Source organism: Archocentrus centrarchus, chromosome 22 (assembly GCF_007364275.1).
Source record: "Archocentrus centrarchus isolate MPI-CPG fArcCen1 chromosome 22, fArcCen1, whole genome shotgun sequence".
NCBI lineage: Eukaryota > Metazoa > Chordata > Actinopteri > Cichliformes > Cichlidae > Archocentrus > Archocentrus centrarchus.
Genome location: NC_044367.1, coordinates 24,702,866 through 24,726,837, shown reverse-complemented (window position 1 = coordinate 24,726,837; position 23,972 = coordinate 24,702,866). Strand labels below are relative to the sequence as shown.

At 42.3% G+C, this 23,972-nt stretch overlaps 2 protein-coding genes across 2 annotated transcripts; one reads left to right on the top strand and one right to left on the bottom strand.

Annotated features, from left to right (window-relative positions):
• The first annotated feature begins 542 nt into the window (after positions 1 to 542).
• Positions 543 to 3,929, top strand: mtres1 (mitochondrial transcription rescue factor 1). Its single transcript, XM_030719489.1, has 4 exons — positions 543 to 623; positions 1,548 to 1,998; positions 3,394 to 3,466; positions 3,540 to 3,929. The coding sequence occupies exons 1-4, from the start codon at positions 605 to 607 to the stop codon at positions 3,720 to 3,722; spliced, it is 726 nt and encodes a 241-aa protein (XP_030575349.1). The 5' UTR covers positions 543 to 604; the 3' UTR covers positions 3,723 to 3,929.
• A 2,226-nt stretch (positions 3,930 to 6,155) lies between these two features.
• bend3 (BEN domain containing 3) lies at positions 6,156 to 10,952 on the bottom strand. The gene is given in 5 exon segments (XM_030719478.1): positions 6,156 to 8,592; positions 8,595 to 8,916; positions 8,997 to 9,175; positions 9,301 to 9,355; positions 10,801 to 10,952. Coding segments are annotated over 4 exon segments (2,454 nt in total). The 5' UTR covers positions 9,353 to 9,355; positions 10,801 to 10,952; the 3' UTR covers positions 6,156 to 6,691.
• Between the last annotated feature and the right edge of the window lie 13,020 nt (positions 10,953 to 23,972).

Here is a 23,972-nt window from a genome sequence, read left to right as displayed (position 1 = left end):
AAAATCTATCACTTATCTTTTTGACTGCAAGAGCAACTGTTCAAGTGGTGCACCGCAATCTCATTGTGTATACTTGTATATGTAATAACAATAAAAGAATCTTGAATCTTGAAAACACCTATTTACATAAATAGTTTTTCATGATTACTCATACGGCCTTTACAGAAATATTACATTTTAGGATTACATTTTTTTTCTGTGTTAAAATAAAACAATCTGTTATTTAAACAATGACACCTTTTAGAGCCATCAGTTTGACTGTTTTTTTTTTTATATAAAAAATAAAGATTAAATATGCACTCACTGGTCACTTTATTAGGTACACCTTGCTAGTACCAGTTTGGAGCTCCCTTTGCCTTCAGAACTGCATTAGTTTCTATTGCCTGTGTTTGTTCATTGTTGTTTAAAATGAATCTATAGATTTTTGAAAAAAAGGAAACGTTATCTTCCCGAAATTGTGTTATTTTGTATTTACAATCCCTTATTGCAATTTGCCTCGGGCATAGATGTAATGTCCCGCCGGTGCTATAGGTGGCAGTACATTTAAATCGACCGCCCTACATGTACTGCAGGCACCGGAGGGGACGAGGAACAGTGAGACGCTATGAAAGGTTGTTCCACAGGTGAGTCTCTTGCAGGCTGCTACCCGTGAGGGAACGCGCATTTAGCGTTTGGCAGCAGATAAAAACCGTCTGTACTATCTGTGCTGGTCAGGAAGATCGTGGTGGGTCGCGCGTGGGCTGAAATAATGAGTCCACGAGCTCGCTGCGGGAAAGTAAAGCTAGCTAACTGTCCGTGTCTGCTTCGGGTCAGATTCAACTTCAGCGGACATAGCAACTGCTAACAGTTATCACGTAAAAGGACACGAAAAGCAGAAAATATATGTTTAAAACGGCAAATTATAGCTATAGTGTCACTTATCCGAGGTCAGCGACGACCATTTAAAAAACAAAAAACATCTTCTTACTGATTACTTCCGGAATAAACACGCATCTCGATAAAAATAGTAAAGCTTAAACGTTACCTTTCATCCTTTTATTGATTTTCCAGAACAATCGGTTGACTCTTTTCTTGTATTCATCTGATTTAATCAATATAATTGTATTTATTTAGTTATGCTTTTTACCTGAGCTGAAACTAGAAATAAAGTGAGGCTTTTATTTTGAAGGTTGGACAGTAAATCTAATTAATCTGGGCTTATCACGTTAAGCAGTAAAAATAAAAAAGCAAATATAACCATTATCTTATACATAAGTTTACTAGTTTTTAAGTACTAAAATATAAATCTAGTTCTGTAAAAACGGGACAAAACACACACAAAAAAATGCAGATTATTTTAAAGCAGCTCTATTTTTTTCTAAATTTAATGGATATTGTGACGATGATGAAGTGAAGTCCGTTATAGTAACAGCCATGTTCTCGACTCCTGATACTGAATCCATATTATTTGAGCTAACTCAAATAATAAATTCTGTACACATTTTTCTTAAACCTTGATTTTTGTCTCAGCAAAATTAGTATTTTGACAGACTCCTCCATCTTTTCAGTGACTGGGTGGAGCACAAACATGCAGAGTTTGGTGGTGCAGGCTCTTGCCATGAGGCAGCTCGGAAGGTTGAGCCCTCGCCATCTGCTGGCCACTGGATACGGACTGAGACAGACCGAGTGGTGTCCCAGGACCATTCATACGCGTCAGCTGTGGGGCTGCTCGGCCTTTCCTGTGACGCCTGGCTATCACCGGCCTGCTTTCCGTGGAAGAGATGCTCTCAGGTGTTGGGCTGTTCATCATCTGAGGTTTAAAAGCAACAAGAAGAAAGGCACTTCGAGGATGCAGGAGGAGGAGGAGGAGGAGCAAGATGAGGATGATGAAGACCCAGAGGACCGTGATTATGAAGATGTGGACCCAAATCTACCCAAGGACTATAAAGACATAGAGAAATATGTGCAGTCCTGTCGGTACGACATTATCATGAAGGCTGGGCTGGATTTGGCACGCAAGTGAGTCAGTGAAGCAAATTAATCTGAGGCTGGGTTGGTGTTAATAAGCGAGGATGCTGCTGCTGAAGATGAACAGAATTACAGCATATTCTCATATTTTACCATGTGGTGTTAGAGCTCCAGATAGCACTGACATATTAAAGTACGGGTGACTTTGATTTGTTACCTGTACATACCTTCACAGTCACCAGATTTCAGTCTAACTGAACACCTCTGAGAGATTGTAACCTCTGCCATTTTGTTATGGAGGACTAAAATGCCCGAATAAAAATAAAAAATGACTTAGTAAAAAAAAAAAAAAAAAAGACCCCAAATTAGTTATTTAAAAATATAGTTATTGTTTTGTGAAATGTGGCTTTATTGTATATTTATGCATTTATTACTGTATTATTTTTCTTTTAAATTTTCCTAGTGAATTTATAAACAGAAATAAATGCATTAATATGCATGTAAATAAATATATATAGAGAAAAAACATGTTAAAATGGAAGGTAAATATGTAAATGAAGGGAAAGGTAAATTATTTTTATTTGGGGGACATTTAGTAGCATTTATTTTTTATTTTTGCACTCTCTCCTCCATACCTCATAATCAAAACAGTAAATGAGGGAGTAGTCTGGAGAATCAAAGCCAGGGTGCTCTGAACCTGCTCTAGCAGCACATTGTGACCTTCCTGAAACACTTTGGCCTCTTTCCCACCAACAGGGTTCCGGTGCCGGTGCCTTAATTTGAACCGTTAGGCGGGTTTTCCACCGCGGAAGGACTTGGTGCTTGGTCGAAAAATGGGTTCAGCTCCGGCCCTGCAAACTAGCTGGTCTCGAACCAAGAACGCGTGACAGAAGTGGCAGAAGGGCGCAACTCTGCCGTCTCAACATCAAGTTTTCTACCATATTACATGTGTATTGCATGAGAAAAGCGAAGCGATTTTCACGGCTGTGAATTAGGTTGGGCTCTAAGGCTGAACTTGCTGCTTTGTATCAGTTCATATCACAGATAAAAGGACACAAAGTGCGTACTTGTCATCTTGCTCTAATCGCTGTCTGTGTTTACCTCTGTGCTGCACACAGATGCTGCAGTAGTTTGGTTTGGACCGTAAAACGTTTTTGCAGCACAAGACAGGGGAGTGTGTTCTCCCACGTTTGTGCACTTCTGCCTCCGTGTCCAGACGAGGACCCGCCCACACTCAGTTCACAGAAACGCGGTGGGAACGCGGGCTGTTCTTAAGCGTTTCGTTGGGAACAGCACGAGCACTGGCACATGAACCGGCTCCTCGGCGGTGGGAAAGTAGCAACTGTTTACTTTCTTTAATCTGTCGATGGCCGGCACATAGAAATAAAAGCAAACAGAATATTTGCCCTCATTAAACCAGAATCTAACCTACTTGTCTTGTAACAGTAAAATTGATGACGCCTTCTACAACAACAAGCTCAGACTAAACGGACAGAGCCTCATCAAGAAAAGTAAAACGGTGAGTGCTGCTTGCTTATGACAGTCATTCAGTTGCATGATCCATTGTTCCTCATATTTTGTTCTTTACTCAGGTAAAAGTCGGGGACACCCTGGACCTGGTTCTGTCAGAGAACCCGGAGAAGACCACTGTTACACTGATGAGGGTCGTCCTCAGAAGGGTTTTTACTGACTCCAGTAACACGGAAAAGCGCAAAGTTGCCATAAGGCGCTGGAAATGTCTCGAGCTTCCCAAAGAAGAGGCCTTTAAACCTTGACCTTGCAGGACAGTACTGCCTGTAATGCCACTGGACAGTGAGCTCAACAGCACAGAGTGGCAGCTGAACAGTCTCCAACAAATTGGATTTAGAATGGTTTACAAAAATGTTGTGTAAAGCTAATATTTCTGTGTGAATAAATATGTACCTCTCCCTTCTACAGTATGAGACTCCCCCAATAAAGGCGCACTGTGGTTTGAACTTCGACAGTCGTATCCTTGTGGCTTCTTTTTTGGAAAGCTGCATGACTAATGGAGGACTGAAACTGTCAACATTTAAAATACAGGAATAAAGAAATTACTCAAACTTAATATGCCCTTTTATTTATGCATTATAATATGCATTATTTTCTTTAAAATGTGACAAATTAATATTGGTGTTAGTAACTCGCCTATTTTAAAATAATTCATTAATGATTGATAACCAGCATGGTGGCGTGGTGGATAGCACTACTGCCTCACAGCTAGAATGACATTTAGAAGGTCTGGGTTTGATTCCACCTTGGCCCGGACTTCTTGTGTGGAGTTTGCATGTTCTCCCGTGTCTGCATGGGTTTCCTCCCACATGCAGTTACTGGGGTTAGGCTAATTGGTCACTCTAAATTGCCCACAGGTGTGAATGGCTGTCTGCCTCTCTGTGTTGGCCCTGCGACAGGCTGGCGACCTGTACAGGGTGTACCCTGCCTCTCGCCCTATGTTAGCTGGGATAGGCTCCAGCCCCCCCGCAACCCTGAACAGGATAAGCGGAAGAGAATGGATGGACGGACTGATAATCAACTTTTGGGTTGCGCGCACACACATTATAAATTTATGCTGCAAAATTGAAGGGACTGGCACTCAAAATCTGACTTGTCAGCTCTTCATTTTTCTAAATAATCCTGACTGACCACAAAATTGCATAAAAAAATTGAAAAATACAATTATTAATGCCTACCTGTGTTTCTAATATTTCATGTGCATTAATTGCAAATTCATTTATTTAGTGAATCTGTATTTCTCCTTGATTTTTGGCTGTTCTGGTTGCACAATACAGAGCTTACTTAGCAGAAGATTCAAGATTCAGGAGCAGCTGCCCCTTGCACTCCTGGATATAACACTACAGCCAGTATCCAGGCTGGCTGTAACACACCTACAGCAGGTACAGAAGCCTGCACTACGAAGTGGGAGTTGCGCTTACCCCGGTACCTCAGGGTTAACCTTGAGTTTTCATTGTTATGAAAGAGGTTCATTTCTTACCAGAGTGTATCACCATTTCAACTTATTCTGCAGTCCTAACCTGCTCCAGAGCAGGTTGTGTTTCATCAAAAGGTGTAAAATCACCTACTGACCAATCAGTTATCCAGAAAATAGTATCACCGTTCCTGGGAGATCTCTCAGACTGCAGCACCATTAGTCAGGGGGTTGAAAGTCTTTTCAGGCCTTTTCCTGATTAGCATCAGTAAAAAATATAGATTCTTAGTCACAACTTTATTCCTGCTTTTATCCTGTTGGCTGCAAACCATTTTGCAACTTTATTGTTATATAAGCATGAACCTAAAACAGGGGGCCCTTATTTGTACTTGTGGACTTTAAATTTGCACGTAGATTAAAGCTGCTGTTCTGTTTTTATATTTATTCTTTCGGGGCTGCAGCTGAAACAATAAAAACCAAAACTGTCTCATGAACATCTAAACAATAATTTCATGGAATTAAAGAGTAATCATCAGATTCACCAATATCTTAATGAGCACCACCAATCATCCACCAGTCTGAAGGTTGGTGGGTCGATTCCCCAGTTCCTCCAGTTTGCGTTTGGAAGTGTCCTCGGACAAGACAGTGAACCCTAAATTGCCCCTGAGGAATCTGTGTGTGTGTGCATGTGATAGCACTTAAAGGCATAGAATAAAGCACTGTGTAGACATACCTTGCAGTAGAAAGTGTTTTGAGTGCTCAGAGTAGAGTACAGCAGTATCACTGTATAGCCCATTAAGTCCATGATACTCGAGTCTATTAACTTATAAAGTTGGCATTTTTGCCAACTTTCCTTCCTGCCATCAAATAAACTAAACTTTATTAATGGTTTTCCAGTCCTACTGATCAAAGCTCTTGAAGTGCACACGTTCATGTAGCATTTTGATATTTTCCCCTCATGCACACACACACACACACACTACTGGATTGCCTGCAGCAGCTGCGTTGCTTTCAGCCTAGATTACATGTTTAACCTCTTCATATTTGTCTTAAATCACAGTTTTATCTGTCTTAATAAAAAAGGTCATCTGCCAGTAGACTTAAACATGTTTCTGACTGGTCATATGCCTCCAACGCCGCCCCTTTCGTGTGATTGCGCTCGTAGCTAGATTGGGTCAGGCTAAGTGAACCCAGATAAGGAAAGGTTATCCTCGGTATGTTGAACTTACCCTGGTGCTGTTACGTAAAACAGTCTGATTACTTGTCACGTTTATAACTGTGGTTTTATTAGAAACTGGTTATCATGAGCCATTGTCATGTTAAATTATCTTTATAATATAAACTTCTATAAGAAGGCTTAACATAAGCACATTGTTATTAAAACAGTGGTGGCACGATGCTACATCAGTAACTGCAATGGAAATATATCACGTCATTGTGATTTGATTTCTATTCATAGAGCAAATGTGTGATCTATGCTGTTAGCTACTATCAATATTATTGTTTGTAAGGCTACAACATTTATCAACAGAGTATGTTAGATAAGCTATGACAGGTTTGGCTTATAAATAGGAGCGGTTTTAACATTTTATCCAACAATAATAAAGACTACATAAACTAGAACATCTACTGCTGTAGCCAAAAGGTAAAATATGAGTAAGAATACTACTAAAGAAACTCGCAACAGCTTGGCTTCTTCCTACAGAGGACAGTGTGTAGAAGTTCAACAATGCGGTTTCAGCTTATATACTGTGCAACTGTTCTTATGACAAAGTGTTGGGTAACTGCAGAGTACTGTAACTAGGACACAGTGCTTGACCTCTTGGCCTTTTTAAGAATGTCACACTTCTTGCGATTGGGGCGCCGGCAGCGTTCGTCAATGCTTGGCACACATTCGTAGTGCCACACCTCCTCCATCTTATCCACAGGATACACAGCTTCCACATAGTGACGGATCAGTCTCAGTCGTACAGGGTCGAGCTGCTTCTTATTGCAGGCCCCTGAATGGTTGTACTGCAGCCGCAGGTTCTCGTGGGTGAAGAGCTCGGGGAAGAGGCGCACCAGCAGGCGGGCGGCAAAGTTCCCAACAGACAGACTCTGCTGGACGATTTCCCGCACCTCGGTATCGGAAAGCAAGTAGATAGAGGGAACGGGGAAGTCTGGTCTGGATACAGTCAGCTCATCAAGGGGGATTTTGCAGAAGTCTTTGCTACTTTTCTCTGGAGGTAAAGAGGGAATATCTGGATCCTGTCTGCTGTTGTCTGGATTGAGCTGGTTCAGCTGGCAAAGAAAGTCCTGCTCTGCGTCCTGACCGTACACTTTGCGCTGCTGCAGGTAGGATCTCCTCTGCTCCGTGTCGCGTCTCCTGCACCGCTCATCGAGTTTGCCAACAAATTCCAACATCCACACTCTGTCGTTCTTGGCCCGAGGGTAGACCAACTGCACGTAATGACGGATCAGGTTTACACGAATGGGGTCAAGCTGCTTTTTCCCAAGAGAGCCGCTGCAGTTGTATTGCTTTCTAGCGTTCTCATGGGTAAACAGCTCAGGGAACATGAGCACCAGCAGCCGAGAGGCAAAGTTCCCAATGGACAGGCTACATTCATAGTTGCTCTTGAGCTGTTCCCTCGACAGGATGTACTCCTGGGAAATGGAAAAGTCAGGCAGAGGAATCTCCAGACTGTCAAAATCTACAGGTGTGAGCAGCGACTTTTTAGACTTGCGACTGGGTCTTTCATATTCACTCACTTCTGGAACCTTAATAATTGAAACATCTTCAGGAAGGCTGGCTAGTTCATAGCCCTCCTCGTTGATGTTGTCAGGTTCACTCCCATTGCCATTACTGTGAGGACCCTCGAGTGCATCTTCCATATGTTGAATGCACACCTGCAGCCAGCTGTCCTCAGGCACGTCAGGAAAATTTGCTTCCATGTACTTTCTAATTATCTCCATCTTGTCAGAGTCCAGAATCAGCTGTCCCACGCTACTAAAATTTCCGCAGCTTTCTGGTATTTTCCCCTCTTCAAAAACTTCAGGGAAGAGACGGTGAATTAGAAAAACAACAAAGTCTTCGGGGGACGAGAACTCATCCAACTCCTCTGTGGCCTGTGTACCAAATGTGATGTCTGAACCAGCCAGGCTGCCCTCCTGGTGATCTAGAGATATGTGCTCTTCCTGACCCTGCTCATTAATGAAACGAAAGGTTTGAGGCTGCTCCGCTTTTACCCCGCCACCTGTGACCGCCTGCTTCCTGAGCAGCCGGGCACTCTCCATGTCTCTCTGTGCCCAGAAGCGATTAAAGAAGTCATTAATCTGAAGGAGGCACTCGTCCTGCCACACGCTGTTGTTTTTGACTGTGGGGTAGCACACCTCGACGTAGTTGCGGATCAGCTGCAGATGCAGAGATTCCAGCGTTCTCTTGCTGGCCATGCAGTCATGTGAGCACTCCCTGGCTTTGAACAGTTCTGGGAACAGATGCACCAGCAGCCGACAGCCCAGCTCCCCAGCGCTGGATGTCTGCTCCATCAGCTGATTCAATTCATCGCTTGTTAGCAGATACTCGGGCGGAGGCTGGAACTCTGTCACCATCTCAGCCGGTTTGATCTGCTTCTTTATCCTCATGACTTCCAGAGTTAGCAAGTCCACTTTACTGTGCAGTTGGGTCATGCTTGAATTCAGGGTATTGAGAATGAAAAACATTTCTCAATCAGTGGATAAAGGCTGGAGTCCGCTGTGGAAGCTTGGCCTAAAGTGTCTGTGGTGGGGTTGGTCTCTGCCGGGCCATTTTGCTCTGGACTTTGGAGCTTGGACGAAAGCATATAGTTGAGTTGATTCAAGCTACCAAGACTGGCCTGCTGCTCCAGACTTGGGGTATTCCTCTTGTCTGAGATGCGGTGGGAGATACTGAAGAGAGGCTTTCTGTAGGAGACTCTGGATTTCTCCTGCATGCAGTCCCTCTTCTCTCCGGTTGTGGTGAGGCAAAGAGGTTCAATCCTGCTGCTCTCGTCTATCAAGTGTCTCCTCATCTAGACACAATAAATGGCATACAAGGATGTGTAATAACACAAGAGGATATTGTTTTAATCATGATCCGAGCGTAATTTACCTCACTAGACACCCTGGCCCTCTTGCTGCTAGTGGACTGGTCTGTGTCAGGACCCATTTCTGCAGATGATCGTTTCCCAGCCTCTGCAGCCCCAGCAGATCCTCCTCCATGTACCTGAAGTGGCTCACTAATAGCAATGTCCTCTGTCTCCTCCTTACATTCCTGGACATGCTTGTGTTCTGCAAAATAATGCACAATTTGCATTATTGCAAGAAATTAAAACACTATAAAAATAGATCAAAACATACTTTGTTAACAGGAATATCTACTGCTGCAGATGCAAAGATAAGAATGCAAAACTTGCCTTTCTCAAGCATCGCTTCATCTGAAATTTCCCCATGCTCGCAGGAATTCATAGCCTAGAGAAATAATTCATAATCACTTCAAAATCACTGAAAATGTACAACATATATAATGTGACAGTAATGTGTGAAATATACTCATTCTGATGGTGAAATAAATTACATAAAAAATTCATTCACTATCAGAGTTAAACTAATGTACCTAACTACCTGCTGTTCACACCTTCTTTTTACATGGGGCAACCAATCAGATCAAAATGTGGTTAAAGGGAGGGGAAGGGAAGGTTTAAAAAAAAAAAGTTTTTGATCTTGAAGATCTAAGAAGGACAATTGTAGATTTACACGAGTTTCTTCACGCAGATTTCAATTGCAATGGCAGATTTAAAGATCACCAGTTCAAACAACTGTCCCAAGTTACTTGAATGTGTCACCACTTTGCCAAGGTCTGGAAGAAGACCCAAACTACTGGTACACCAGCATCACTGTCCACAGTGAAGAGTTTTACATTGCCACGAACCGAGAGGGTGCCGACCAAGAAAGAAGCTCCTGCAAAATTTGCAGCTGCCCACATGGATGAACCAAATGCCACCTGGAGAAAAGTTTGATGGTCAGATGAGACAAAGATTGAGCTATTTGGCCAAAATGGCAATAGGTGTCACTGGAAGAGTAAAGTTAAGGCTTTCAAACCTAAGAACACCATACCAACTAGCGGCACCATCATGCTCCGGGACTGTTTTGCTGTGAGTGGTACTGGTACATTGCACAAAGTGAATGAAATAATGAAGAAGAAAGACTACCTCTTCAACATCACCAGATCGGTGATGCTAGAAGCTATGCTAGAAGAGTACAAGAATAAAAATATGACGCTTTAAATTTGCTTAATGATATTACCTTTATGTTATTGTCTTAACTGCTCTATAAACTACTGTTTTTAAGTTAAAATACATGCATGTTGTGGTTATCGTGCCGCCCTCATAGCAAACACCATGTGACCAGTTGCAGCCTTGCAGCTAAACACACATACACACACACACACACATCTCTGGGTTTGCCTGAGTGTTTTATCCCAGGGTCGTGAGACTGATATAAACGTGTAGTTAATGCCGGCACCGCTCACACCTCCCCGTTACCTAAAGTCAGCCCGTTTTTGGTGCATGTCTCCACACGGAGCTCCCTCTTAGCTCCCCTCCAGCATTCATACCCAGCTACTTCCTCATTCTTCCGCCCATGAACCCTTGAACCACAACACGACCCAAAGCCGCCGTGTGAACTTAACTCTTCCACAAACTTGCTTTTTTCCCCCAACACTGTGCGTCTTTACGCATCGTTTCTTTAACAGCGCCACATTTTGTTTGTGAATTTTAATGACGCGGCAATGTTTGCGTGGACGACAGCCTGCTCCCCCCTCCACCACCACTACCACCCCCGTCCTCTTCCTCCTCCTGTGCCCTGACTCTGGGTAAATTAACCAAAAACGCGCGTGACCGGCGGTTTGGGCTCACCTTCACGAGTCCATGCCTCCCCCCGGGACCGTCAGCGACATGTCTGCGGACTATCACGGCAGTTTGTGTAGCACGTAATAACAGAAGGTAATTCTTCTTGTTGGTATTTTTTTTTTTCTCGCTCGGCTCCTGTGCTTTCTCGCGTGACGTGACGGCCGCGCGCCTGCTGTGTCACTTCCGCACAGCTGTGGAAAAAGAAAAGGGTGAAATAAAAGGATTACAGTTACAGTTTTACATTTCTAAATAAATAACATTTTATTTAAATAAGAGCCCTGGAGTTTAGAAAAAAGAATATCCTCATCGTGCTGAGCAGCTATTGGCCCACGCACGTACACACAGTGTTTAAGAGTACAACTTTATTTATTTTTGAACACACAAAACCTCGTAAAGGACACAACGATCAAACAGCGTGAGGCATTTTCCATGAAACATAAATATAGTGGCGGTTTAACATATATATGGGTTATATGCAGTTTATTAAGGTTGTATACAGTCTATACATGCCTAAACACGACTGGCCACTTTATTAGGTACACGTGTTAAACTGCTCTTAACTCAAATATCTAATCAGCCAATCACGTGGTAGCAGCTCAATGTATTTAGGCATGTAGACTTGGTCAAGGTGACCTGCTGAAGTTGAAACCAAGCATCGGAATGGGGAAGAAAGGTGATTTAATTGACTTTGAATGTGGCACGGTTGTTGGTGTCTGATGAGCTGGTCTGAGTGTTTCAGAAACTGCTGATCTATGGGGGTTTTCACAGGCAGCCATCTCTATGGTTTACAGAGAATGGTCTGAAAAAGAGAAGATGTCCAGTGAGCGGCAGTTCTCTGGGTGAAAATGCCTTGTTGAAGTCTGAGGTCAGGGGAGAATGGCCAGACTGCTTCGAGCTGAGAGGAAGGGAACAGTAACTCAAATAACCACTGTACCCATCTTCTGATGGTTGCTTCCTGTAAGATAACACATCATGTCACAAATTTCAGATCATCTCAAATTAGTTTGAGTGAGCTCACTGTAACCAAACAGCCTCCACATTCACCAGATATCAACCAATAGAGCACCTTTGGGATGTGGTGGGAGATCTTATCATGGATGTGAAGCTGACAAATCTGCAGCAGCTGTGTGATGCTGTCATGTCAATATGGACTAAATCTTACAGGAATGTTTCCAGAACCATTATTTATTTTTCTGTACAAATGCGCATTTTCAGCGTTCTTTCTGCATTAAAAAAAAAAAAAAAACACCCACACAAACATTTGTTGACCAAAGAAAAATCACGAGAACTGTGATTTAAAAAAATTTAATGCATAATTTAAAATAAAATGTCCAAAAGTAACTGAAAAGCAGACTTCTGCAAAGTAAGATTGCTCAGAGTGTTTGTCTTAACATGTGGACCAATCACCCCCCAAGAGCTGATTTTGACCCAGGAAGTTTTATTTTTTATTGGTGTCTTTTAAGATCTGTCTGCATTAACCATTAAATACCCTACTATACTATACAGTAAATACATACACCGTATTAATAGACACAAAAGTCAGGCTGAAACAAACTACATACAGATGGCAAAGTACAAGGCCCAGGTTGTAGTACAACGAAGCATAAGAAAAAGGCAGCAGATTGTTAATGACAGCTGGACTGATCCCTCTTTAAAATCAGTTTCAGTTTGAGTCTGGCAGGTATGGAATACCACACAAATAGAAAACTCCACTAGATCCTCCACGTGCTGCTAAGCCCAAGTGGATACATGAGGTCAATGAGCACCCAGGAAGACTGATTATGCAAGCACTTATAAATGAGTTTAAGATGTAATAAAAATGACACAACTTGGCATATTTAATTTCTTGAGAACAGGGCTTATCAGCACCCTCTCCAAAATTTTGATTGCATGATTATATATCATCATCAGGCTTGATTGTTGCAGATGCTGCTTGTGACAGAGAGATGAGACAATAATGTAAATCCTTAAAAAAAGAATGATTCATAGTGTGCATAAAGCTATATATTTTTCTTTTAATTAAATATATGGTTAGGTTACATGCTTAAAATATATACTTCAGTTAATTATGTTTAGTTCAGAAAGTCATCAAGGCAGATGTGAGTGATGCCTCCTGTGCCAGGATGACCTCTGTGAAAATAAAACTACAGAGCCAGCATCATGTGGACAACATCGCCCTCAAGTGGAAAAATGCTGCAAAACCATGTGAATGATCTTTGTGTAAACCAGGAGGATGACATTAATTTAGCTTTAAATTAATTAGTGTTGATGACACTGCTGCTTTAGATGCTGGCTTTCTCTTCCAAATCACTCAGAGGCTGAGTTGTTTCCTTTATGCTTTATGCTTTATGATAAATGCTCGCTGTTCAATACATATGTTGATCTCTGAAAAAAAAAAAAAAAGGCGCAGTGTGTTGTGTTTGGTTGTAATTTCCAATCAGAGGAAGCAAGAAAAGCGATATCAGTCGTAGAAAAAGAAGTGCAGCATGGTCGACACAAGATCTCACAAATGCTCGTGGCTGTACGCAACAATGAAAAACAAAGGCCAGGCCTGTATTTTTCCCCCCACATGGAGTATAAATGCCCTCAGATGGGGAGTGAAAATTTAAGAAATGTGAAAGGTGACGAATATGAGATGCTGTCCTGCTAGGCAGAACAACATCCCTCTTAACACGTGAAGCAACATTTAGGTTGATGGAGGAAGCAACAATGTGCTCAGCAGTCTGTAAGTGTTCAGTGTTCTCTAAGTAAGATGATGGAGCTACTCAGACCTGTGGATGCAGCCGTAGATGCGCAGCCAGCAGATGTGCACAGCCTGCAATTATGCATCCATGTTTACGCGTGTGAACAGGAAAGGGATTTCTACCAAAGAGTAGAGGAGAGCTACATGATTACAGTGGATGCTGAAACTACCGTTAGAGGAATATGTTTAACCATAAAACGATAATTCGATCCACACGCTGAGCTTTTCACAACAAATGCTGTCCCTCTCAGTTGGCATAGAGAAGCAGCTGCATCAAGGGTTTGCCCCACTTTTTGCCTCTGTGATCAGCTTCATTCTGGTGCACTGTTTGAAAAATGTCCCATGTTTTTTATCTGGATTGGATTCAAATTGAAAAAGCTTGAGCAGGATGCATCGTTGCATACATGTGACATCACTATCCAGACTGCATTTAGTCATAAACAAAAATCCTTTTGCACACAAATCCATCCATCCATCTGTCCATACACTTTCTTCCATTTATCCAATTCAGGCTCGTGGTTGGGCTTTAGCCTATCACAGCTGTCTCAGAGTGGGAGGCGGGGTATGCCCTGGACAGGTTGCCAATCTATTACAAGGCTAACACAGAGACAACCATTCATATTCACACCTACAACCAATTTAGAATCGCCACTTAACCCAACTGCATGTCTTTGGACTGTAGGAGGAAGCTGCAAAATTGAGGACAACATGCAAACTCTGCACAGGAAGGCCCTTACCAGCTGGTGGATTCACTCCTAGCGCCTTCCTGGTGTGGAGTAATGCTGCTAACCATCAAACCACCATGATGCCCATATAGTGATGAAAATGTCAGTATAATAAGTTATGCATGCCTTCATAGTCAGGGCAAAAGAATTGCGGAAAGCACATTGTAGAGATATCCTACCTGAAAAGAGAGCTGATGTAAGAGAACAAAATCGTGTGATATTAAAAATGTTTGTTTTCCGTCATCCACCCTGTCTACCAGTGAAATTATAACAGTAGTTTGTCCATCAGTAATAACAGAATGAAATGAAGGCCTGAGTTTAAGATTGTGGGGTCAAAACTGCAGAGAAATATTTGTGACAGAGCCGGTGGCAGCAGAAAGAAACTGTGGGAAATGATTAATAAGAGAAGGGAGACAAATGGAGGTATGCCATATTGTTGCAATCAGGAGACGATTTTGATTTGTAACAGGCAGAAGCTGTTAAACAGAACTGGTTTCCTCAGATGTCAGTCAGAGATGAACAGAAGACCTCACATAATTCTATCTTAATCATCAGCTCTTTCATGCACACAGCAGCACACAGCGTTCTGTCCTCAAATCAGAAGTGCCTGACTCTGTGGTATAATTCACAAACGCACAGCTTAAAGCAGATAACCCGTAAGCTGGAGAGGGAATGGCGTCTCACTAAATTAGAAGATGCTCATTTAGCCTGGAAAATGAGTTTGTTGCTCTATAAAAAAGCGCTCCGTAAAGCTAGGACATCTTACTACTCATCATTAATTGAAGAAAATAAGAACAACCCCAGGTTTCTTTTCAGCACTGTAGCCAGGCTGACAAAGAGTCAGAGCTCTGCAGAGCCGAGTATTCCTTTCACTGTAACTAGTAGTAACTTCATGGATTTCTTTACAAATAAAATTTTAGACATTAGAGAAAAAATTATCTCAAAGATTATTCTTCATGTTCGGCTGCTTTCAGCACTGCTGGTATTTGTTTAGACTCTTTCACTCCAGTTGGTCTTTCAGAGTTAACTTCAATAGTTACTTCCTCCAAACCAGCAACATGTTAATTAGATCCCATTCCTACTAGACTGTTCAAAGAAGTCTTTCCAATTATTGATGCTTCAATCTTAAAAATGATCAATCTGTCTTTATTAGTTGGTTATGTACCACAGGCCTTCAAGGTGGCTGTAATTAAACCTCTACTTAAAAAGCCATCACTGACCCAGCTGTCTTAGCTAATTATAGGCCAATCTCCAACCTTCCTTTTCTCTCAAAGACTCTTGAAAGAGTAGTTGTAAAACAGCTAACTGATCATCTGCAGAGGAACGGTTTATTTGAAGAGTTTCAGTCAGGTTTCAGAATTCATCACAGTACAGAAACAGCATTAGTGAAGGTTACAAATGATCTTCTTACAGCCTCTGACAGTGGACTCATCTCTGTGCTTGTCCTGTTGGACCTCAGTGCAGCTTTTGATATTCGACCATAACATTTTATTACAGAGATTAGAGCATACTATAGGTATTAAAGGTACTGCACTGCAGTGGTTTGAATCATATTTATCTAATAGACTCCAATTTGCTTACTTACTGGGGTTAGGTTAATTGGCTAATCTAAATTGCCCATAGGTGTGAATGTGAGTGTGAAAGGTTGTTCGTCTCTCTGTGTTGGCCCTGTGACAGGCTGGCGACCTGTTCAGGGTGTACCCTGCCTCTCGCCCTATGACAGCTGGGATAGGCTCCAGCCCCCCCGCGACCCTGACCAGGATAAGCGGAAGTGAATGGATGGATGGATGGATAGACTCCAATTTGTTCATGTAAATGGGGAGTCTTCTTCACACACTAAGGTTAATTATGGAGTTCCACAGGGTTCTGTGCTAGGACCAATTCTATTTACACTATACATGCTTCCCGTTCAACTGATGATGCTGTTAATGCAGCCATCCATACAGCCCTCTCACACCTTGAAAATAAGGACACTTATGTTCGAATGCTGTTTATAGACTACAGTTCAGCTTTCAACACTGTCATCCCAAGCAGGCTGGTTGAAAAGCTGTTCACCCTCGGAATACCACCCTCCCTCTGCCGCTGGGTCTTGGACTTCCTTACAGACAGACCTCAGGCAGTCAGAGTTGGTACCAGGACATCAGAAACAAAGACAGTGAGCACTGGGACCCCACAAGGCTGTGTGCTTAGTCCTCTCCTGTACACCCTCTTCACCTACGACTGCATCCCCTCCCAAAGCAACACCTCCATCGTCAAGTTTGCTGACGACACCACCGTCATTGGGCTGATTACTGGGGGAGAGGAAGCAGCTTACAGGGAAGAGGTGGCCCAGCTGGTGTCCTGGTGCCAGGAAAATAATCTCTCCTTAAATACAGAGAAGACTAAGGAGATGATTATTGACCCGAGGAAGAGAAGAGACCAGCATGCTCCATTATTCATCAACGGGACTCAGGTGGAGAGAGTGAAGACTTTCAAATTCCTTGGCACCCACATCAGTGAAGACCTCACCTGGACCTACAACACAACACAGACTGTCAAGAAAGCTCAGCAGAGACTCTTCTTCTTAAGGAAACTGAGTAAATTCGGATTATCCCCTAAGCTCCTCAGCAACTTTTACAGATGCACTGTGGAGAGCATCCTGACAAACTCCATCACGGTGTGGTATGGAAACTGCACCAGTCAGGACAGGAAGGCTCTCCAGCGTGTCATCAAAACAGCACAATTCATCTGTGGAGCTGCCTTCCCATCACTACAGGACACTTATAATACCCGGGTAATAAAGAGGGCACACAACATCATCAAGGACCGTACCCACCCACAGCACACACTGTTCACACTCCTGCCGTCTGGCAGACGTTACAGGAGTGTAAAAGCAAGAACAACCAGACTAAAAAACAGTTTCTATCCACAGGCCATCAGGCTACTGAACCACTGACTGATTACCAAACTGTGATTACCTGCCTTTCTTTCATCTGTACATATCTGTATATATTGCACTTGCTTTATTATTTATTTATTTTTATTTTCTACTTTTACTTTCCTAATATACTAGTTCTTAAATTTTATTTTAACTTAGTTGCTTATTTCAATTGTTTGTAAAGCAGTCGCAAGTAAGAATTTCATTGCTCAGCATAACCACAGTGTTTTGTGGTGTACATGACAATAAACTTCTTGAATCTTGAATCTTGAATCTTAGGCAGTATTATTAGAAAGCATTGCATCAATTTTCATTGTTATGCAGATGATACTCAGCTTTACCTATCAATGAAGCCAGATGACGCACATCAATTAGTTAAACTGCAGGAATGTCTTAAAGACATTAAGGCCTGGATGACCTCTAATTTCCTGCTTCTAAATTCAGATAAACCGGAAATTCTTGTACTCGGCCCCACAAATCTTAGAAACATGGTGTCAAACCAGATACTTACTCTGGATGGCATTATTTTGGCCTCCAGTAACACTGTGAGAAATCTTGGAGTCATTTTTGACCAGGATATGTCCTTCAATGCACATATTAAACAAATATGTAGGACCGCTTTTTTGCATTTGTGCAATATTTCTAAAATTAGAAACATCCTTTCTCAGAGTGATGCTGAAAAGCTAAATCATGGATTTATTACTTCTAGGGTGAACTACTGTAATTTGTTATTATTAGGCTGTCCTAAAAGCTCCCCGAAAAGTCTTCAGCTGATCCAAAATGCTGCAGCTAGAGTACTGACAGGGACTAGAAAGAGAGAGCATATTTCTCCCATATTGGCTTCTCTTCATTGGCTCCCTGTTAAATCTAGAATAGAATTTAAAATCCTTCTCCTCACATACAAGGTCTTGAATAATCAGGCCCCATCTTATCTCAAAGACCTCATAGTCCCATATCACCCCAACAGAGCACTTCGCTCTCAGACTGCTGGCTTACTTGTGGTTCCTAGGATACTTAAGAGTAGAATGGGAGGCAGAGCCTTCAGCTTTCAGGCCCCTCTTCTGTGGAACCAGCTTCCAGCTTGGATTCAGGAGACAGACACCCTCTCTATTTTTAAGATTAGGCTTAAAATTTTCCTTTTTGATCAAGCTTATAGTTAGGGCTGGATCAGGTGACCCTGAACCCTCCCTTAGTTATGCTGCTATAGGCCTAGGCTGCTGGGGGGTTCACACAATAGACTGTTTCTTTTTTATTCACCTTATTTACTTTGTTTATACTCCACTCTGCATTTAATCATTAATTGTTATTAATCTCTTTCTCTCCCCTCAGCCCAACCGGTCGCGGCAGATGACTGCCCCTCCCTGAGCCTGGTTCTGCTGGAGGTTTCTTCCTGTTAAAAGGGAGTTTTTCCTTCCCACTGTCACCAAGTGCTTGCTCATAGGGGGTCGTTTTTGACTGTTGGGTTTTCTCTGTATTATTGTAGGGTCTTTACCCGCAATACAAAGCGCCTTGAGGCGACTGTTTGTTGTGATTTGGCGCTATATAAATTAAATTGAATTGAATTGAATTGTCCTCAGCCACAAATACGTCAATACAGATATAATATAACAAGACAACATGTGGCTGGTGTGGTTCTCGTTATTCGACTAATGAGCTGTCTCCATGGCAGTCTGATCTGTCAGCCAATGAGGCAAGTAGGCCTTGTGCAAGGGGAGCAGCACAGCCCAAGGTCAGCCAGGCAGTGGCTTGCGATGAGGGGCCGGCGTGCGGCACTTAACACGGGGAAGAGCTCGTTAAAGTGTCATTTTTGGTCAATATGCTCGTCTGTGTGGAAGAGGCCAATCAGCCATACTGTTCCCATCTCAGGAGAATGACTTTCATCCATCACCGTCAGCTATATGATGATATTAGCAGGTGTTTACTGAGAGGCCATTCAGAGGAAGACAAATGGAGATTCTAACATCTCTCCATGCTCACATTATCTCAGTCATTTTACATTCAGACTTATTCCTAATAGCGTCACATAGAATCAATCCTAGTATGGATAAAGAAGGGAGGCTGGGAAATATTATGTCACAATCACTGGTGTGTAGCCAGTGATTGTGAGACTCTGACATCTATGTCTGTGCATTTGAAGCCCATCCACAGAAACATGGAGACCAAATGAAGCCAAAATGTTTGTGCCATTTTTTTTATAGTGTTTGTCAGCCAAGGTGCTGTCTTTAATTTGGCAAACACCTACATTCAGCAGCAATATGAAGTGTGCACGAGTGTTGGGTGTGATGTGTTACTCTCATATGCACAGTGTTGTAGTCAAGACCAGCTATCCCGAGACGAGACAAGACCAAGACCAAGACCAGAGTGTATCGAGACCGAGACAAGACCAAGACTTTTAGGGTCCAAGACCGAGTCAAGACCAAGACCGAGGGAGGGGGAGACCGAGACAAGACCAAGACCAGGGCCTCACACTACATGACACAATAAAATGTGAAAAATGATCAAAATCACTTCTCAAATTGATCTGAAAGATCCACATTCCCATAAAATCACCTAGATATTAAACACTCAGAGCTGAGATAAATGTAACCATCTTTATTTAATACTCCTGGGTGACTTCCATCATTTATCACAGAATGTAAAACAGTTATTCATAGTTCATCACAATGGTCGTAACGTTTTTCTACCTTTTATAAACAGTGCATAAAGTTGTGTTGTTTTTAAACCAACAACCTTTGTAAAAATGGGTGCTATTTCAAAACCACAGCTAAATGTGTAAAAATGGCAAAACAATCATCGACAGTAAGAACTAAAGCCACAAGTTTCTCTCTTATACAGATTAAAGCTGCAGCATGTAACTTTATGAAAATCAGTTTTTACATATTTGTTAAAACTGTCACCATGTCGCACCATGAAAAAAATCAAGCTTCTCCACCTCCTCCCTGAACTGCTCCCGGTCAGAAACAGACAATCATAGCCAGGAGGAGGGTCTTAGCACTGTCAATCACTCCTCATGTATGTGCTTTTTAATGTAGTGGTGTGCGATACTGCAAGATTTGGTATCCATCCGATGCCAAGTAAATACAGGGCCAGTGTCGCCAATAATGATACCGATACTTTTCACTAATTATGAAGAGTTTTCATGAACTTTAACTGGTTTGTGATTTGGGCAAAGTTTATAGGTAAGTAGAAAATACTTTATCAAAATAAAAGTTATTGTTCTGAAAACAATGGAACATTAACAAAACAATTTTCCCCATACATTAATGTCTGGATTTTTTTTTCCTTTCATAAATGAAGTATACAAAATCAGCACTCAAGAACAAATGCAAACTTTTTTTCAGGGTAGAATGTTCAGAAAGTATAATATAAAAATTAAAAAAAAAAATATCCCTTCATTCAGTAATTTTCTAGATTTTTTATTAAATACACAAGCTGTACAAAAAACGAATTTGCTTTAAATGTTTTATAGCAAATTCCTTTTTTTCCCAAGTAAAATATGTTACATGTCACGTGACAGTATAATGTCAAAACACTGTGGGGAGGGAAGGAGCCAAGTGTGCCTGCTCTGTGCTGTGACAGGAGCGGCACTTAGACAGTCAGCTCGTATGTTTGATGAAACTGAAGCACTGCATACAGGAGAGAAACTGAAGCTAAAGTATCGATCTCATTACACTGGTCAATACCAATACCAACACTGGTATCGATATTTGGATTGATCTGCCCACCACTAGCTCAATGTACTAATGGCTGAGAAACAACTTACTTATCTGCCATCACTGGTAGCCATGGTAACTACAGGGTTCTAGCAAGAAATATTTTTCAGCTCAGCGCTAATGCTAATGCTACTTAGTAAGATAATGGTAACCGCTTAATGCCACTCCCGCTTGTTAATTGAGTGACGGGGCCTACGATGTAACTGGGAAGCACCTCTGAAGCCTAGGCAGTAATCACAGTCTTTGTGGACGTGTAGTTACATTTCTCGAGGTGCATGTCAGATTGGGTTCACAGGGGATTTTTGGTTATGTACATAGTTCCGATGCAGAACTCTAAATCAGGACTTTTAGATTGATAGTGATAACTTTTGCATATAATCCATAAGAGTTACACTTATATCATGCATTTGTGTCTCAGAGTGCAATTTTTCTTCCACTAATGGGTTTGCAGAAATCACATAAAAAGCATGCACAACAAAAACATAATCCAGATTTTTTAACGACCAGCTGCTAAAATAATTTGTACTTTTGAATATCAGCCACAATGTTGTGAGTGTTGTGCGAAATTCTGTTCTCCCATGAAAATCTGTTCCCCCTGTGTCGCGAGAGCGCAGCCAGAGAGGCGGATCCGACAGTCTTCACGGCACTTCTGATCAATTTCTCGGTAAAAGTCTTTACTGCGTTTATTCCTCTCATCAAGAACAACAACTCCTGTGAATATGAAAACATGCTCTTTATTTGCCAAAGTTACATGGGGGGAACCAAATATTTCAGCCATCCAAAATATTGTGTTCCCCCTCCATGACATGGTAACAAATTAATTTACCAGCAAGTCTTTTACAGTGTCATTTTACAGAGAAATCGATCAGAAGCGCCGTGAAGAGAGTCGGATCCGCCTCTCTGGCTGCAGTTTGTGCTCCCGACACGGGGGGAACAGATTCAAATACTGGCACTGGCACCGGTGGAAAAGTGGGCTTAGAAGACTTAGAAGCCTTACTGCAGAAATTCTGAGGAAGCTTTTTTGAGACTAATGATGAATTACAATAATCCAGATGTGATGAAATATATGCATGAATAACAGTTTCCAGTTCAGAACATGACACAGTGGAACTGAACTTGGCAATATTTCTTAAGGGATAAAAAGCAAAAGCAAACGAGAGGTTCAATCCAGAGTGAGAGCGAAGTCAAAAGGTACCCCAAGGTTCCTAAAGAGGTTTTAGCAAATGCGGTAAGGGGATCTGGAGCTTCCATTGCCTTAGGCACAAAGGGGGCACAAAGAAAGACTTCTGTTCATTAGGTTGGTGAAAATTATCAGCTATCCAACTTTTAAAAGAGTCTGAGCACCTCTGCAAAATCTCTAGTTTAGAAGCATCTTGGGGCTTAAAAGGATACACCAATCAGACACAAAATTATGACTGCCTGCCTAATATTGTGTTCGTCGCCTTTTGTTGCCAAAACAGCCCTGACCTCTTGAGGCATGGACTCCACTTGACTCCTGAAGGTGTGCTGTGGTATCTGCACCAAGATCTTAGCAACAGATCCTTCAAGTCCTGTAAGTTGCAAGGTTGGACCTCCATGGATTGGACTTGTTTGTCCAGCACATCCCACAGATGCTCAATTGGATTCTGATTTGGGGGATTTGGAGACCAAGTCAACACCTCAAACTCACTGTTGTGCTCCTCAAACCGTTCCTAAACTATTTTTGCTTTGTAGCAGGGCACATTATCCTGCTGAAAGAGGCCACAGCCATCAGGGAATGCCGTTTTCATTAAAGGGTGTACATACATGGTCTGCAACAATGCTTAGGTAGGTGGTACATGTCAAAGTAACATCCACATGGATGACAGGACCCAAGGTTTCCCAGCAGAATATTGCCCAAATCATCAGACCGCCTCCTCTGGCTTGCATTCTTGCCATAGTGCATCCTGGTGCCAGGTATTCCCCAGGAAAATGATACACACACACCAGGCCACTGACACGAATCAAAAGAAAATGTAGTTCATCAGAAGAGGCCACCTTCTTCCATTGCTCCATGGTCCAGTTCTTATGCTCATGTACTCATGCTGGTGCTTTTGGTGGGTGACAGGGGTCAGCATGGGCACCCTGACTGGTCTGCTGCTATGCAGCCCCATACACAACAAACTGTGATGCACTGTGCATTCTGATACCTTTCTGTCAGAACCATCATTAACTTTATGGCAATTTGAGCTACAGTAGGTCATTTGTTGGATCAGACCACACAGGCCAGCCTTCACTCCTCAAGTGCATGAATGAGCCTTGGCCACCCATGACCCTGTCTCCAGTTCACCATTGTTCCTTCCTTGGACCACTTTTGATAGATACTGACCACTGCAGACTGGGAACACCCCTCAAGCACTGCAGTTTTGGAGATGCTCTGACCCACTAGTCTAGCAACATAATAGTCAAACTCACTAAATCCTAACGCTTGCCCATCTTTCCTGCTTCTAACACATCAACTTTGAGGACCAAATGTTCTTCAGCGGCGGCCATGTGTGCTTTGTTGCTGCCAGGGAGGGACACATGGTATCAGCCTCTCTGCCTTATGAGAATACATACACCTGTTTACAATAATGCTGGTGCAGAGTGTTATACAGACCTGTGTTGGTTTTGTAGCCAGACATTCTGTCCATGGCCCACGTCCACAGACTGACTCCAGCTCCAGCGCTGATCTTCACCGTGGTGATCTCTCTGGTGGTGCTGATTCCCGGAGACTTTCAGAGTATTGTCAACTACTTTGGGTGAAGGTTGACTCTGTTTCTGCTTTATTCCTAACTTATAGCTTTTCTCATTTGTCTTACAGTCCTCTTCTTTCACTGTTTTCAGTTTCACTGCCATGATTTTCTACGCCATCGTCCTGTCTGGGCTCATCTATCTCAAAATCAAGAAGCCGGACCTTCCCAGGCCATACAAGGTCAGTGTCATGCACTAGGTTCTAGCTGTTTAGCACTACATGATAATCGGGCTGCAACACTTATTGTTGACATTGTCAAATAATAATTGCCCTACCTAAATCAGCATTGTAGGGCACTTTATAGCTCTGCCAAGGAACGAACAGCACA

Coding starts and splice junctions, on each gene's coding strand:
- mtres1 (XM_030719489.1), top strand. Junction 1,999..3,393: donor GGGCTGGATTTGGCACGCAA/GTGAGTCAGTGA, acceptor GTCTTGTAACAG/TAAAATTGATGACGCCTTCT. Junction 3,467..3,539: donor TCATCAAGAAAAGTAAAACG/GTGAGTGCTGCT, acceptor TTCTTTACTCAG/GTAAAAGTCGGGGACACCCT.